Source organism: Pholis gunnellus (genome assembly GCF_910591455.1).
Source record: "Pholis gunnellus genome assembly, chromosome: 15".
Classification (NCBI taxonomy): Eukaryota; Metazoa; Chordata; class Actinopteri; order Perciformes; family Pholidae; genus Pholis; species Pholis gunnellus.
This window is the reverse complement of record NC_136542.1, coordinates 9,134,857-9,151,704: the sequence shown is the minus strand read 5'-3', so window position 1 is coordinate 9,151,704 and position 16,848 is coordinate 9,134,857. Positions and strand designations below refer to the sequence as shown.

At 42.3% G+C, this 16,848-nt stretch overlaps 3 protein-coding genes across 3 annotated transcripts; 1 reads left to right on the top strand and 2 right to left on the bottom strand.

Moving 5' to 3' along the window:
* Positions 1-245: 245 nt before the first annotated feature.
* LOC306707287 (parkin coregulated gene protein-like) lies at positions 246-5,192 on the bottom strand (the record flags this gene model as incomplete). Its single annotated transcript, XM_079174681.1, has 5 exons — positions 246-397; positions 1,929-2,078; positions 3,054-3,225; positions 4,301-4,435; positions 5,136-5,192. 5 exons carry the CDS (start codon positions 5,190-5,192, stop codon positions 246-248), a joined length of 666 nt encoding a protein of 221 aa, XP_079030807.1.
* Positions 5,193-6,756: 1,564 nt separating this feature from the next.
* LOC306706882 (uncharacterized protein) lies at positions 6,757-8,713 on the top strand (the record flags this gene model as incomplete). The annotated part of the gene is made up of 6 exons (XM_079174119.1): positions 6,757-6,859; positions 6,959-7,021; positions 7,658-7,918; positions 8,213-8,344; positions 8,448-8,475; positions 8,587-8,713. Exons 1-6 carry the CDS (start codon positions 6,814-6,816, stop codon positions 8,711-8,713), a joined length of 657 nt encoding a protein of 218 aa, XP_079030245.1. The 5' UTR covers positions 6,757-6,813.
* Positions 8,714-9,880: 1,167 nt separating this feature from the next.
* LOC306706881 (platelet-activating factor receptor-like) lies at positions 9,881-11,525 on the bottom strand. Its single transcript, XM_079174118.1, has 2 exons — positions 11,447-11,525; positions 9,881-11,067 (listed from the first exon to the last, which is right to left on the bottom strand). Exon 2 carries the CDS (start codon positions 11,059-11,061, stop codon positions 9,883-9,885), a length of 1,179 nt encoding a protein of 392 aa, XP_079030244.1. The 5' UTR covers positions 11,062-11,067; positions 11,447-11,525; the 3' UTR covers positions 9,881-9,882.
* Between the last annotated feature and the right edge of the window lie 5,323 nt (positions 11,526-16,848).

Sequence of the window (16,848 nt, the reverse complement as noted above, 5' to 3'; positions counted from 1 at the left end):
CAAGCTTGCATTTGTATTAACAAGTGAGAGTGGTAAATACACAGATACACAAAGAATGAATTGCAATGAATTTAATATGGGTTGAACAGTATAAAAAAAGAGTAGAGAGGCGGGAGGAGCGGGTTTGAGCTCGGCAAAGTGGAGCGGAACAGAGCAGAGGACTAGGGTTAGGGCTAGGATACAGAAAGGGATGAGATAACAGTTGGAGGCAGATACAGAAGGACTAAAGTCAACAATCCCCCTCCTCATTTGGTCATGCAAGACTGGTAGGTGGGCACCATGTATTTGATTTTTAGGAAGGCATCCCTTCCTCCGTGGCGCTCAAACAGCTCCAGAGTCTCACCGATCAGTTGACCGATGTTCTCTCCCCCCTCGCCGTAGTCGTCATCTCCGATGTCTGGGGGCGAGGAAACAGAGTCAGACAGACAGCATGAGAAAAACAAAGATATTGAGGCTCAGTCGGGGTCATCGCAGACTGTGAGCTTGATGTCAAGGCTCACAGAGCACCACCTGTGGCCACGCTGCAATGCTTTGCTGCGGACAGAGTCGGCAAATGCCATCCTTCCATCTGACTTCAAATCCACCGGACGGACTGAAGTAATACACTTGTGGCCAATCACAATACGGCAAGAAAGCTGCAGAAACACCCCTCCCCGAGGACACACACACACACACACACACACACACCCACACACACAAACATGTAGACAGAGCGCTGAGGGAATTTGTTATCGAAAAAACATTCCTGAGGTGTCCAACCTCCACTCCTTTCTTCTTCCTCCCTTTCAGCAGCAGGCACACTGTAATGGTACATTTCTACTTGGTATATATTTCCACTTAAGTATATTGTGTAAATGCTTAAGTGCTTGTACTTTTGCTCTGAACTCAGTAGATCTTCACCCTTTGTGTTACATGCTCAAATGTATCTTGCTGTTTGCTTAATGGAAATTTGATATTCTTATGAATATCTTATATCCTTTTAAGTAGAACTGTTTTATATACTTGTTGTGAAACAGTCTATCATATGCTTGCATCATGAGACTTGTGATCCATGCCGCAGCTGACTGCCTGCACCCATATCCTCTTCTTCTTCGTGTTGGATAACAAGTACCTATTGTATATTCAGAAGTTCTATACCTTAAGGATAAAACGTATATATCTGTATGTCTGTTGTTACACAGATAAAGCATCTCTTATACTTTTACTAACATGGCCTGCATGGCCTGAAACAGGATGTTCCAGTACACAGGCCCCCACCCTTGTTAACTCTTGTATATAACTCTGTGCCTCTTAAATACTTTAAAGACAATTCCTGTTTCACGATATTCTTCATTTCAGTTTAATAAGACACGGATTGTGACTTTATCAGCACACAGCAAACTGCCAATCTCATGGCATTGCACTGGGGCCTCAAAACACTTTTCAGAGGGAGGTAAATATAGGGAGGGGTGAAGCGCGCACACACACAATCTTCCCAGGTCTTGGTGTCACCCAGGTGAAGGCTTTCACAGAAAGCAAGGACAAAGTCTCCTCCTCAACGGCGCCGCACAATGCAGCCTGACTGACAGCAGAAAGGACAAAATGGAGCTTCTCTGTCAAGGGGATGTTAAAGTCGTGGGAGGAAAAAAGGATTCAGGGACAGGTGCATGCACTGGATCTAAGGAGAAAACAAGGATGCTTTCTGCCTGGAAGTCACAAGATTCACTGTCTTAACACAGGCTACACAATACACATGAATACTTATCACTGCCTGTCACAGGCTCGTAAATGTTGTCTGTCCTTCAACTCTCTGACGGAGTAGCAGTGCTCGCACGAAAAATTATTTATAACACAAAAAGACGTGCTTACACGATGACTGTAAGCGCAGCGCCTCGTTATGCTGACACACAATCTGTCCGTGAATTAACACTCAACCAGTTGGAACTTACTGTTCTTCTCCTTGAAGATTCTGAAAATGGGGAGGATTTGTCTGAAGTACGGCACCAGAGCCTCTCCCACGTTGTCACCGGACACCACCAGATGCTTCAGGACTTTCAGCATGATGCACATCACCTGATGGTTCTTCGTGTTCAGGGCCTCTGCAGAGCAGGACAGAAGTCAGAGAAAAAAGGGGCTACAAGGTAAAACTGTCAGTCCATTTCTAGATCTGATTTGCAGGTTTGTTTGTTCAGGCAGGTGGAGGTACAGTAAATGTGGAATGATTCTGACAACTGCAATTATATGGTACATAAGAGAAATTACACATAAATCATAACTCCCACACACACACACACTACCTTCCCCTTGAAAGCATTTCCTTTATAGCTTGGCTTTGATTTAGACTGGCTTGTCTGCAATCAGTGATTTCAAATGCACTGGGGAGGCAGGAGTAAGTGAGAGCCAATCCACAACCACAACTCCATCTCCCACTGATAGAGAGAACAAAAGGGAACGATGGTGGGAGAGATGGAGGGCTGGAGAGATCAAGAGAGAAATTCAGAGAGAGAAAGAGGGAAGGGGGTAAAACAACAAAAGACAAAAATGTCAGAGAGAGAGAGATGAAGAGGCTCAGCTAAACCTAATGCTCTCGCTACCACACTACCTGTAAATTCTGATATAGTACATAGCTCGTCATAGACTTCTCTGACCTGAGACCTGACCTTTCAGCCCATCTCCATCTACCAACTTGTGAGCATGCGAGAGTGTGAGCGTGTGCACGTGGAAATGTGTCCGTGTCCGTGTGGAGAGGTGAGGAGGCACACCAGGATAACACAGTTAAATGTGACACGTCACCACATTGCACATGGCAGATGTCCTCACGTCATAACTATGATCTTAGCATTTGTTAGAGCTTTATGGAGATATGTTATCAATACTCTAAGAGTATTTAGGATGACACAATACCAGCATTTGTAAGGTGTTTCTTCAGTCTTGAGATAACCACATTTTCCCCTCAGCGGCAGAGGAACACAGTGAAGGTGAAATGATATCAACACACACAGGGTCACTCGGGAAGGGAGCTGTGCTGTGTGTGATTTGTAAACCGTGAGAGTAGACACCCGGGCCACACTTACTCCTGATGGGGATGATGAGCTGGGGGATGACGGGCAGGATCTTGGGGCCTCCATTGTCCAGCAACTCATGGACTCCCTGACAGGCGAGGAACTTGTGCGGATGATCGGTCTCAGTTAAGCCATCGAAGAACAGAGGGAGGTAGTAGTTGTAGTCCAGCTTCTCAAACTCCACCTGAGGACACAAATGACTATTTACATTCCGGGCATTATTAGCTGCTTCTTTGATCCAGAGAGACATACAAAGACAGAGGGGGTAGAGTTTCTGTCCTGTTCTCAAGGACATTTGTTGGAACATATGGCTGTTGATCAGGACATTAGCTAGCAACAGAGATTATCTTTTTGTGTTGTCCAGGAAATCAGTCACTGCCATTAAGCTTCCTTTCATTCTCTGCCCTTTCTAGCACATTTTTTCTCCTAGCACACTATCTAGGGCTAAAGCTCCTCTTGCAGCCATTTATAACCCTTAGAGTAAACACATATATACACACAATGGCAGGGCGGACAGCTGTTCAGGAGATCATGAGACAGCGGCATGTGGCATCTTGTGGGCTGACATGTTAACACCTGTTTACACCATTTACAGGACAGACAAAAAGGCACACACACACACACACACACACACACACTCACTCAGGTGGTAGATTAAGATATTCGTCCAGCTACTTGCCACGGGCCGGCTTTGATGTTGCTTGGCTAAGTGTGTGGGTAGTGTGTGACACATTGAAATAAAGTCAGTTATGTGTGTGAAGCCATCAGAGGAAAGCCACTCGGGTTTGTGATTGATGGATTCTGTGATTGGTGCTGTGAGACAGGTCGAGCCTACAAGTGAGCAAATCTACACTGCCTCCTACAGGATAACAGCCCACATTGGGCCTGTGAATATTTGAGAAACTCATTATCCTTCAGCTGAGCTGATAACGATGACGATAAATGGTGTTTGCACAGCACCTATCGAGTCTTCAAATTCACCAAATCTGCTTGACAGCAAGGGTGGATTTACAGTAGCTTGTGAACAAAAAGAAAAATGTTGTGTATAATTGTAAATTAAAAAAATAGATTTTCTTCATGGCCTGATTGATGTTTTTTTCTTTGCAAGCCTTTAAATTAAGCTATGGCTTTACATATGCTCCATTATGACATACAACGTTTCCTGATGGCAAATTTAGCACCCTGGCTTTTTTGTTAATGCTGTGAGAAAATCACATACATTAGTCACTCTTTACCAGAGAGCAGCGATCCTACTGTACCTTCCAAAAGATATGGTGGCCTCTACTGTTATAATCCATTTGCATTGGGAAGTCCCCGCGGTCGTACATCTTGCGAAAGTTGGTTGGTTCGAGAGGGCGCGGTTGAAAAACCCCTGCAGACGGGGGACCCTCCACCTGCTCAAACACAAAGTGAAAAAAAGGGGAATGAAGAGACGGGAGCAAAACTGTAAAATAAACTGAATGAGACACACACAGCAAGTGAGAGTGTTTTATGAAATCAGAATTGAATAGAACCACTCCCACTGCATCTTCTTAAAAGTAATTCAGGGAGACACATGTGCCTGTGTACACAGACAGTGAGTGCGTGTGTGTGTGTGTGTGTGTGTGTGTGTGTGTGTGTGTGTGTGTGTGTGTGTGTGTGTTGGCTCTAGCCAGAGGCAAGAGAAATTGTTCATCTTTTCTCTCCTTCCATATTGGACACTGCGCCACTGACAGCCAATGACATCAACCACAGTGTCTGCTGCTATTAATGTGTGTGTGTGTGTGTGTGTGTGTGTGTGTGTGTGTGTGTGTGTGTGTGTGTGTGTGTGTGTGTGTGTGTGTGTGTGTGTGTGCGTGTGTGTGTGTGTGTGGTGTGGTGGGGGGGGGGGGGGGGGGGGGGGGCATTGGTGGTGATAGCAAAGGGGAGGGAGTGAATAAATTGGTGTGACTAATGAATTTTACAAAAATGATGATGAGATACCACAAAGATGATGTGTTAAAACATGACACATTTGACACATTGTAGCTCAATGTAGAGGATAAAAAATGTTAGTCTTGCAAATCCAATTTATAGCTACATCCTCAAGCTATAAGCTACAAGCTATACACTCACCTTCATAGCGGGCTTCAGGCTGAAGCCTTGTGTTTTTTTATCCTTCTTCCTCGACATATCCACAGGTCCGGTCATGTACAATGATGACGCGAATCCAAGCTCAAAATCGAGAGCAATAATGCTCACTAACTAATTCCAGCTCTCCAAACGTAACCGCACGGTGTTGTTTTTTTTGGGTAGTGGTTGCCTGGCAACTTCAGATACGCTTAGGGTTTCTGCAGGCACGTGCTTTTCCTTGTTACCCTCACAGACATGTCAAACTCAAGGCCCGCGGGCCAAATCTGGCCCTCGGTACAATTATATCCGGCACGCAAGAAAATATGTCTATCATAACATGGCCCGCCACACCACAGAAGCATATCACTGCGCTAAACCCAGCTGCAGCGTCAGGGACTAGGACGTGTGATCACAGACATGTTTGATGCAGTGAGAGCTTTCCAAGCCCAAGCTGCACCTGTGGGAGACTCAGATGCAGAATGGAAACTCGGGTCACTTTCCATGTTTCCAAACCGTGTCTCCGCCGCTGTGTTCCAGAATGCGCATTTTGCTGATGAACTGGGCGCACTTGGCACGGAGTTCACTCGGCGATTTGCCGACTTTGCAAATTTGAACTGCTCAGCAATCCGTTTTGCAGTTGACGTGGAAAGAGCACCTGTGCACATCCAAATGGAGCTGATAGACCTCGAGCGTAATGACACACTCAAGGCAAAGTATGACTCTGTTTCCAAGCTTCATCCCTGAAACTCCGCCTATACTGCTCAAATGCTCTGCATGTTTGGAAGCACATGCCTGTGTGAGCAGCTTTTCTCTGTGATGAACAAAACCCTGCACAGGAGTCGTCTCACTGATGCACACCATCACTCCATCTGGTTTCCACAGCACAGAACTTAACCCCAGACATTAATGAACTGGCAGCCAAGAAAAGATGCCAGACGTCTGTCTCTGGTACATATGCATAAAAGAATGTAGCCGATATCTTTTTGCACTTTGTCCAATATCCCTTCTATTCTGTTTTTTAAATGTTGACACTATTTGGTCCTCAACGTAGTCCCAATTTCTTTATTTTAGCCCTCGCTGTGATTGAGTTTGACACCCCCAGATGGTCATATCAAATGGAGATATCATATTATAAATAGGATATTGTTGTTTTAGCTCCATGGTGACAATTCCCCCAATGAACCTTGCTCTTAAAACAAAAAGTTACAGTGCGTTTTCCTTCACACCACCAAACAATAGCAGCTAAAATAGCAAAATAAACAATTTAAGGTTAGCTGTGTTCTCAAAAAAAAAACGTTTGTTCTGCACATTAAAAGTGATATTTCGTTTGTACATTACTGGACTTTGAAAATTATATTTTAGGTTCACAACATCTACATTTATCCACATTGGTCCATTTATCTTTAAATTCGTCAATCTCTGTAAGGTATCAATCTTAACGTTAGGGTTGAAAGTGAACGCTTTAGCTTTACTTTGTCCCTTGTTGTGGCGCATTTGGTTATTCATGTTATTCATTATTTCTGATAAAAATAAAAGGAACTTGAAACTTCCTTTTCAACTGTTTCCCAGACTCATACTTCCTCCACTCTTACCTGTGCATTGATTATAACATTTGATCCGTTCTTGTACCTGTTTGCCTGAAGTGAGTGTGGCGTTTACTTTTTGTTCATCTCAAAACAACATGCTGCTTAGCTTTTCTCTCCTGTGGTTTTTGTGTGAGAGTACAGGTAAGGACCTTTTAATTAGTAAATGTAATAACAGAATCCAGGACATCGTTTTTTAAATATACTATTCACGTTTATTTTTGCTTCTTGTTGTCTATACAGAGGAATTCCAGACTACAACATGGACTACAACAAACTCCATGAAAACTACAGCGACCGTTGAAGGTAATACAGAATGTGATTATTTAATAATTCCAATCAAATAAAAGTATTAATAACAAGAGCCATGCCGGCAGCTCTGTGAGGGTTTATCCTATTTTATCAAGTAGCATTTTGAGTTAAATGCGAATATTAGCCTGCTAACTTGCTCACAATGACAATGCTAACATGCTAATGTTTTATAAGTGGGAGCGGTGGCTGGTTCTGGTAATGTATATTTTTCCCTATTTGGTTGCAATTTCAGTTTTTTCTTTAAAGATATCTTCAACTGAACACAGGGACTCCCCCGAATAATGTCCCTATGCTATAGGTTTATGTTATGGCCACCAGTTTTAATTATTTAGTTTGTGAGTAATTGTGTTTTGTGCGTCATTTTGGGATGGCAGAAACAGTCACAATACTACAATACCCATGAGCCTTGGCTGCCATTACCATGGAGGCCTGTCAGAGGCGTGAATAAGAGGGATTACAAATTCAAATTCAAAGTCTGCTGGATAGACTAGCCAACACAACAGAAACCAGACATTGCCCTCCCTAGAACCACGCCACTAGTGTGTCTGTAACTGTTTATCTACTCACTTCCCCTTCCTTTCTTTCCTCCATCCATCATCCTTCATTTTGTGTTCACCAAACCGTCCTCAGGAAAGCTCTCTCTGCAGCTGGTGGCCATACCAGACTACCCAGTTGCAGAAGGTCAAAGAGTCAAGCTGCTCTGCAACGCTTTCAACGTGAAAGACTCTGTGAAGTCCTGGCAACACCTAGAAAATCAGACTTGGCATGCGGTGGGAATCGGTGGAGAGCTCACCCTTACCAAGCCAGAGCAGAGCGGGCTTTACCGCTGCCGTGCCGCGAGTCAGTTTTCTCAAAACCACACAGTCTTCATCATCTCCATGCATTCAACAGGTTGGTGGTTGGTTTTAAATCTGCAGTTCGCCTCAGCTCTACTAAACTTTAATTAGTCATTCAGCTCAATGTTTAACTGTCCCACAACAACTGTTTTTGTTCACTCTCAATACTCTCATAGCTGTTTCTTGTCCAATATGTGAACAACTAACTATGAAAAAGTTTGTTTGTCATGCACAAAGATAGAATGCCATTTTGTTTTAGTTTTTTCAACTGTTTATTATTATTTTGTCTGTGACCAACAACTAAAATCTTTCTCCTGCAATTCTGTGCTTTTTCCCTGACTTACAACAGTCAGTGAGAATTTAGGAATAGCTGCCTTATTCCTTTCTCTCCTGGCCTTGATCATCATCTTTGCTATTATTTTTTGGCTGGGCTGGCACAGACTTGGCGCCACATCGACCACCTCCAACATTGCAGCTAAAGGTAAAAGAAAAAAAAGCATTTCCTGCCAAAGTCGTGTGAAAACCTTGGTCAAATCTTAACCAAATGTTCTGTTGACAATTTTAATGTCTTGGATTTCTTAAAGGTTTTTCTGGACCTGAACAGTCACCAAAGTAAGTCTCTACAGGAAAGAAATGTGTTTATACTCGTGTTTGCATTTGGTTCACATGCTGTTTAAGTCTGTGCATATATTAACAGTCTGATGACATTTTTGTACTCACCAGAGGAAGTTTGCCACACACTGAAAGTGACGGAGATGTGTACATGAATTACACAAACACCAGCCCAAACTACACTGATCTCGACCCCACCAATGTGACTGAGGACAATGTGTACTCGAGTCTATCATGAATGTTCATGTGAACATGGAGGTATGCAATAAAAAGACAAAAAAAAGAGCATCTTGTTTGAGCTCAGCATCACCTTTAACCTGAATAATGAGGTTTGCTGTATGTTTTTATTTACTGTAATCTGATTTGACAGAAGTTATTCAACACAATCTGAATGTGGTAAAAATGGTAAAAATGTTCACACAAAACAGCAAGAATCCATTCCTTGTCTGTTTGTACAATTTTGATAAAACCTGTAATTTGTGTTTCTCAAGAAGCATGTACTTTTTTCTTCTTTTTTTTTACACAGACTGAGATGTCTCCTAGCTTGTTGATGTGTACGAAACTGTCTTTTTATTTTCCTTCAATCATATCAATAGAATAAAATTCTAATCACAAATGTTGACTGTGGAGTAAAACCATTTCCTTCTGAAAGTTTAAAATTACATTACAAACACATTCGAGGAACATACAAGATAACCAAAGCCACTGAATACAAAATGCGTCATTAATCAGTTTTGCAACAGCAGGTAAACTCACAGTAAGAATGCGGTATAATACATATACAGTAGATAGGTGAATAATATGTGTTGTCACACTGAATCATGGGATTTATACCATGTGACATATACGCAATGTAATAATAGTGGATGCCAGAGGTGAAACGTAGCTCAAGCATTATCTCTTCCGTTCCATGGTTTCACAATATGAGATAGAACTTGTTCATGCAAAGCCCCTAAAACCTGTAATTCATCTGATGTGAGACTCATTTATTTTGCTGATAAAATGTCAGGTGAGACGCCTACGCCTACTGAGCTGAACCTGTGGGAGGATTTAAATAATTTTGTCTGCTGCTTTATCAGTTCATTTCACACACTAAAGTGATGAAGTGTCCTCCCGCAGAATTTTCAGAGCCATAATCGATTTGGTGATGTACTTCTGCTTGCAAAACTTCTGCTTTTTAGCTTGATCTTCACACAGGAAGGACTGGTGCAATGTGTGGAAATGAAATGTCAAAATAAGTGTGTGAAAGCACATTCTGAGGGTGACACTAGTCTTCATTAACACTGAAACTGCTTGTAGTTCTGGAGGTGCAATAAAATGTAATCTTGTAACAGGGGCAACATGAAAGTCTTTCACACACAAGGAACACATATCTACACTGTTGTACAAGTATTAAATCTGTTTAAATCAATTTATCTCGGGCTGCTGGTTCTCACTATGCTGTCTCTGGCTCTGATTCCTGCTGTCCATGGAGACCTGTGAGCTGAGCGTCTGTGAGCACCCCTCTCCCTTTACTAACTTTTTAATGTGGGCCATGATGAACCCTCTGAACTTCTGTGTGGCAAAATAATAAATTACAGGATCCAAAATGCAGTTGAGGCCCATGAGAAGCAAAGTGATCTGATGTGCGTCATTGAGCGCCTGAAGGGTCTTCTGGTCCCACTCTACGTGGCCCCAGCCCTGCGTGATCTGCAACACCGCCAGTGTCCAGAAGCCTTGAATTACATGGTGAGGCAGGAAACACAGAGCAAACACTCCCACCACTGCAAACAACATCTGCAGAGCTCTCCGTTTCAGCCCCCTGGGGCTTTTAGTTGAGGAGGACATGGTCCTGTGGGACTTCCTGGATGTGATCGTTGCAGACCGGAACTCTGACTGAGGAGGATTTTGAAGCAATGCTCGAGCAATAAGGAAATTACACACCACGACCAGAAAAAACACCAGAAAAAACATTCCAATTATTGCAAAATGAGTGGCAGCCACTGTTTTCTTCTGTGAATCGGTGTCATTTTGGTACCCCTCGAAACAGCGAGTGACGTTGTTCTCATCAGTGTTGGTCCCTGGAGATGCCAGATATGGAATAGCCATCGCCAGGGTCAAAACCCAGATGACAACGCACACGATGATCCCACGACGTCTGTGGTCTGAGGTGGCCACATCCAGAGGCCGGGTGACTGCCCAGTATCGGTTGACGCTGATGGCCCCGAGGAAGAGGATGGAGGAGTACGTATTGATGAAGAACAACGAGCCAGTCAGCCGGCACATGAAGTCTGTGTAGACCCAGTTACCCTGCCGACTGTAATAGCCAATCCAGAGGGGAAGGGCACTCACAAAAAGGAGGTCGGCGATGGTCAAGTTTGTCATGTAGATGCGGATTTCACCCATGGCCTTGGTACCGCGGAGGCAGCGCAGGACAAACAGCACGTAGAGGTTAGCGACGAGGCCCAGGATGAAGATGATGCTGTAGAAAACTTGGAAGAGGACATAACGAAACTCAGAGTCCAGGAAGGCTGAGCCATTACCAGCCGAAGAGCCCAGACGAGAGGTTCCGGTTACGGCAACCTGCTCTGTAGTTGAGGGCAGCATTTCTGTCTGTGGGAGACAAAACATAGTAACATCATAAAGCATTCTGCGGTTTGTTTATAGTCAAAAGAAGCACAATCAGTCACCAGTTTATTAGGTACATCCAGCTAAAACAAAGTCTAATACAATATAAATCCAACTGATGAAGGCTGTAATGTTTTGGGTAGAATTGGTTGATTCAACATTTTGGAGGCTTCAGTTTGTGGTGCTGAATGGCGTTATACTGACAGGTGTATTTATTTATATTATCATTAAACCTTAGTGTGTAAGGTAGGTCTACCTCACTCTTTTTTTTACTTAAATAAAGAAACTCTTAAGTAAATATTAACTTCTTCTGTTTTCTTTTGGGTTTTTTTAGAAAAAGACTGAAAAGAAAATCTTCACTTACCAGACTTCTTCTTCTCCTCTGATATCTCTCAAGAAGTTTACGCTATGAATGCCTCAGCAGCTATTCAATACAGTTAAACTCACTGAATGGGCGTACGCTTGCGTCTTGCTCACAATTCACTACAAAGTTCAAGACGAAGGAGGTGTTAATGTTTTTCAGTTTTATTTGGAAATCCCCACATGTTGCAACAAGCATCCCCACCTCCTTTCTTCCTGTGTGTGTTCCTGTCCGTCAAAAAGAAGAAGAAAAAGCTGCCCATTTTGAAGAAATCTCAGAGTTTCACAGTATTTCCTTCATCATAAAAACGTGTGTTAAATATTCTGAGGAAGACACCAACAATAGAGTGGCGTCGTTACATTGAAACGTGGCTTCTCTCTGGGACCATAAGGCAAACAGCAATCATTTGCAAAATAGAAAATCAGTTTGTTATTTTCCTTGAGAATATAATTCAAATCGTTAGTTATAATAAGAGTTGAGCTCTGAAGTTTACAACTAAAATGAAGTATAAAAGACAATTATTATTACAGTCGGTTACATTTTTCATGGTGTCAATGTAATATTATGCTATAATAATTCATTATCACAACATAGGAAGACATGAATGTGACTTTAAAGTCAATTATGGGCATTAAAGACACTTTAATCCACGCTAGAATTAAGTATCACAACACCAACTTCAATTTGTCACAAATTGCCACCAAAAAGTCTTTCTAACTTTATCAGCAGTGGCTCCAGTTTTCATTTCACTTCATCATAATTGTAATATTTAATATACCAATTGGAATTTTTTGTTTACTTCTCTAAACCCATATAAACAGTGACATATTTAACTGTTGATATGTTTGGCTCATCAGCAGCTGAGGCAAGTGTGCAGTAATGCATTCTAACCACATGGGGGAGGAAGAGGCAAAGAAAAACCGCAAAGAACAACAGTGAACAGAGGCGGAGTGACTTTCAGTCCAGGTGAGGCTCCATTCAGCACTGTGAACTGCATGAACTACCACTCTCACTCTCTGTGTAGTTCAAAGCAGCACCAGCCCCTCCTCTGTGGTAAATGTTTAATTCAGGCTCCTATGTACAAACACACAGCACAACACATCCTCCTCTCCCTGGTGCCACAGTGTAATTCCTATAGATTAAGGTTAACGAGCCTCCCCAACCTTATTGCTGTTATTATGGCTTGGCAGTGGAACAAGAGAGCAGAGCTTTTTGGTGGTTGTGCCCTGCATGACTGCCAGAGGTTCTGTGCCATTGCTGGGTATACAGGCTTACACTGTAAAAAAAAAGTTACATTTTGCTGCTCGTAGTTTGGGTGTGGATTCAAAAGATTCCACAGCAACATGTGAGATTTGTTTTGGTCATGAAAGCAGTTTATGTGAGATGTGGTTTGGAGTACAGTGTTGTGTAATCGTGTTGAATTATATTGTATACACAGTAAAACATCATACAGCCAATTAGCAGAAACAACTAATCTCTGATCAAATACATTTATTAAAAAATGTAATTCTCCTCAAAAGTTCTGGTTCTTAGATGCATCTCAAACGTATGAACATCATAAACATTTATTAGTTATTCTGACTAGAAATTATAAATTGGATGAAATCAATTTTGTGTTGAAATCATGATCAATGTATGAGCAGACTTCCCAGCATGCTTTGTTTGAGGGTTCAAACTCTCCAGAGACCATTCCCTGTTTGTAGTTAAAGAAAACATACATGATGGAATCTTGATGTGTCTTTTAGCCAGCTAAAAGAATAGTATATGCTTATTTCTTTCTTGCGGTGAGTTGGATGAGATGATCGACACCACTATCGGGTCAGTACAGTAAATATCAAGTCAGAGCCATAATAGGTTAGCTCAAAGTGGGAAATTCAATTAGCCTGGAACGTTTTGACTGAGCTAGGTTAGGTGTCTCCCTTTCTTTGAAGTCTTTGTGCTAAGCAAAGCTACATGTAAATAGCTGTAGCTTCATATTTACCATTCAGATAGGAGAGTCACACTTGTTTTTTTCTGATAGTAATGATAACTAGAAGGGCTCTTGAAGAGTGAAAGGACAAATCCTCCATCTCACTATCTTAATGAAAGTAAAACATTGTTTATGTATCCGCCTCTTGATTTGGACCTTTGGCTCATTCTACAACCTTCAATCAAGTTTCAAGAAAATCGGGTGGTTTTTTTCGTAATCCTGCTGACAAACAGAAAAACAGAACCTACTCAAGTTAACAATGCAAACTATGATGAAGATGAGTATCTCAGTCCCTAACCTCCTACACTTTTGATTTAATAGGCAGCCATACAGAACAATTTTTCCAAGGGGAACCTATTTTTCAAGTTGAGCCAGCTTGCGATGTTTTAGAGTGTAATGTTAAGTAACTACTGGATTCAAATATAGACATCTCATGTTGCTCTGGCAGTAGGGATATACTTCACACATTCTTCCACAGTCTGAACACCTGTGTCTGGCTCACGCCTGCATGCCAACTGATTCTTTTCCTCAAACATACTCCTCTATTCGGCCTCTAAATGGCCCAGAAAGAAATGTGAAATAATCAGATACAGATTCATGCAGGTGATCCCGGATGTTCTGCACTGCTTCACGAGTCAGTCCAACGAATCATTCCTCGCAAAGTATGGTTTTACTTTCAGTCCAGGTGTGCAGATACAAAGAGCGGGAATGCTGCCAGGGCCTCTTTTTTTTTTTTTTCTTCTTTTTTTTAAAATGGGATCGCTAGCTATCGCCCTGGAAGAGCTGTACAGTCAGAAGTCAGAGTCATGCATTCCTCCAGGAGGCAGGAAGGGAGGGAGTGCCTGTGGAGCTCCTCTTGTCCCATTAACACCTTTTTCACAGTTGCTCCTTCACCTCACCTTGATCCATGGCACTTTGCCTCAGGCAGACATGAAATACCCTAGTAGGATCATTTGCAGGCAGCTGAATGCTCAGGCAACTTATGAGGAACAGAGAACTGATAAATAGGTGTTTAGCTGCACGTCTTGCTTGGCGGAGGGTTCTTGGTATAGACCAGAGAGTGTAGAGGTCTCTCTCAGGCAGATTTACTGCATGCCAGAGGCTGAGGTTTGAGGAATGTCCCCCTGGAGTGGGAAAGAGAGGGCCATGGGAGGGTGAGCTAGACAGGCTGAGACATCTGTAATTCAAGATAATATAGAACCTGACAGCAAGACCCAATTTTTATTCCTATCAAAGGTTTTGGAGCTCTCTCTCTCTCTCTCTCTCTCTCTCTCTCTCTCTCTCTCTCTCTCTCATGGGACATTCTGTGTATTTCCGGATTAAGATATAAAAACCTCAAATATCAAGAGCTTTTGAAAAGTCCCCCATCAGTGATTAAAGTGGAGCAATCTGTCATAGATTTAAGCTGTTAAGATTCGCATGACAGTATTGTGCAAGTGATGCAGTTTTTCAAAAAGAGGTCCCTTCAAACACAACATCTGCACGGCACGCTACATTGATGAAAGTTTACTCAACGTTGTCAGTGGCTTGATGGCATTCGATAAGTGCATGTTTCCCTCCATGACAAGCTGCCCGACATTTTGATCCATCAGGGTTACATCTGTTTAAATACTGGCCTTAACCCACTCTGAGAGGATGGTGCATTAAGCACAATAATCCTTATCCCCGCTGTAAAACGGACACAAAGTAGAAAAGCTTTAGTGTGGTATTATATCCTCCAACTCTGGTCTAAATATTTTTTTTATTACATGCTCTTTTTGTCATCAAAAGAATATTGTCAGGTGACTATTGACCTGATCCTTGCACTCTGTGCTATTGGCTGCTTGTAATTTCGGTGATCTATGCAGGATTATTAGAGATTAGTCTGCTGTTCTGGATGAGATAAAATACTTAACTTGTGAAATATAAATAAATCCCATCGGGGCTTCCTTTTGAAAGACAACCAATGCATTGACTTGATTGCGATTTGTGCTGTTCATCCACACGTTTTTTTAATAGGAATAAACAAGGTAATGTTGCTGGGTGGTGAAGGATGTTTGTGATTAGGAAGGATGTTGGCTTGAACACTGCTCTTCCTGAATCCTTGTGTGCTACAGTGTGTGCTGCAGGAGATTACATTCCCTGCAACCCTGTCCTTACGCATTAGATTTCAGTCTGTGTTATGCATTTGCATTTATATAATTTGATGTATTAAGGCAAATTCCCAGGATGACAGAAACTTGTCTGTGCAGGAGCCAACCCTCCTAAGACGGATGAAACATGGCCGATACACGTCCTCGTAAAAAAAAAAAAGGCATTTTCCATGCCTGTCTTTACTCCTCATCTCACTGTTTCTGTTGCCCTGATGGATTTTTTGTGCTCTGCTTCTTCATAGATCAAGAGTTCTTTTAATGTTTAGAGCAGACCAGCAGCTCTGGAAACTGAGGCATGAACTCATATATTCTCCAGTTCCTCGGTTTCGCTCTCCCGCTGTGCCTTTATCTTTTAAGACACATTAACATAAGAAATACACAGACAGACATAGAGGTTAAACAGAAATATGCATGCACATATATTTCGCGTACACCTGCGCTTGGCCTCCCTGCTGTGCCATTCAGGTGTATGAGCGTGCCTGGTTATGCTTTTAGTGTGGAGCAGCTTCTGAAGGGATTTCATTTCTTTTTCATTACTTCTTTGGCAACTTCCCCACCTGGAGAGAGCAACACCGTAACATTATTTGTACCTCATCTATCCCGTTATGTGAACTGATATGATGAGAGCGCTATGGTCTTTTACAAGGGAGGCATGTTTAGTGAGAGGGAAAACAAAGGCTTGACTGTGGGAATCTCCACAAAGGGACTGTTTCAATTACACAACCATTTACACAAGACATGGTCACTGATAAACGTTAGGCTTTTGACATCCAATAACTCTATTTTCCAGCCTCCTCCTTTCACGATGAGCAACAATGTGCTGCTGCATTACTTTTGAATGGAAATCAGGCATGATGATACAGTACAACAGAGCCCCAACATGACGCCAATGTTCTTGTCCTCCTCTGTGTGTGTGTGTGTGTGTGTGTGTGTGTGTGTGTGTGTGTGTGTGTGTGTGTGTGTGTGTGTGTGCAGGAGTTCACCTGGTTGGTTGGCTGGTTGCCTATCACGACTTTGTAGGTATTTTATCACCTTACTGAAATCTTTTCCTCAGTTATGTAACTGAAAGACAACAAAGAATTTTCTGCCGTGCCATAATAATGCTGCACTACAACGGATAAACAATGGGCTTCTGTTACAGTTATAATCACCCTGAATGACTGCAGATAGCACACTAAATTACACCAGTTGAAACCAGGTGTACAGCGTTAGTAGAGAGGTTGCACTGAGAGACAGAATGATCCATATGTCTGTCTTGACCTTTTGCATCAGAGAATTAACTGCCTTTAGGAAAACATTTAGTC

Bases quoted from the DNA above. Each gene is read 5' to 3' on its own strand.
- LOC306706881 (XM_079174118.1), bottom strand. From the start codon at position 11,061: ATGCTGCCCTCAACTACAGAGCAGGTTGCCGTAACCGGAACCTCTCGT.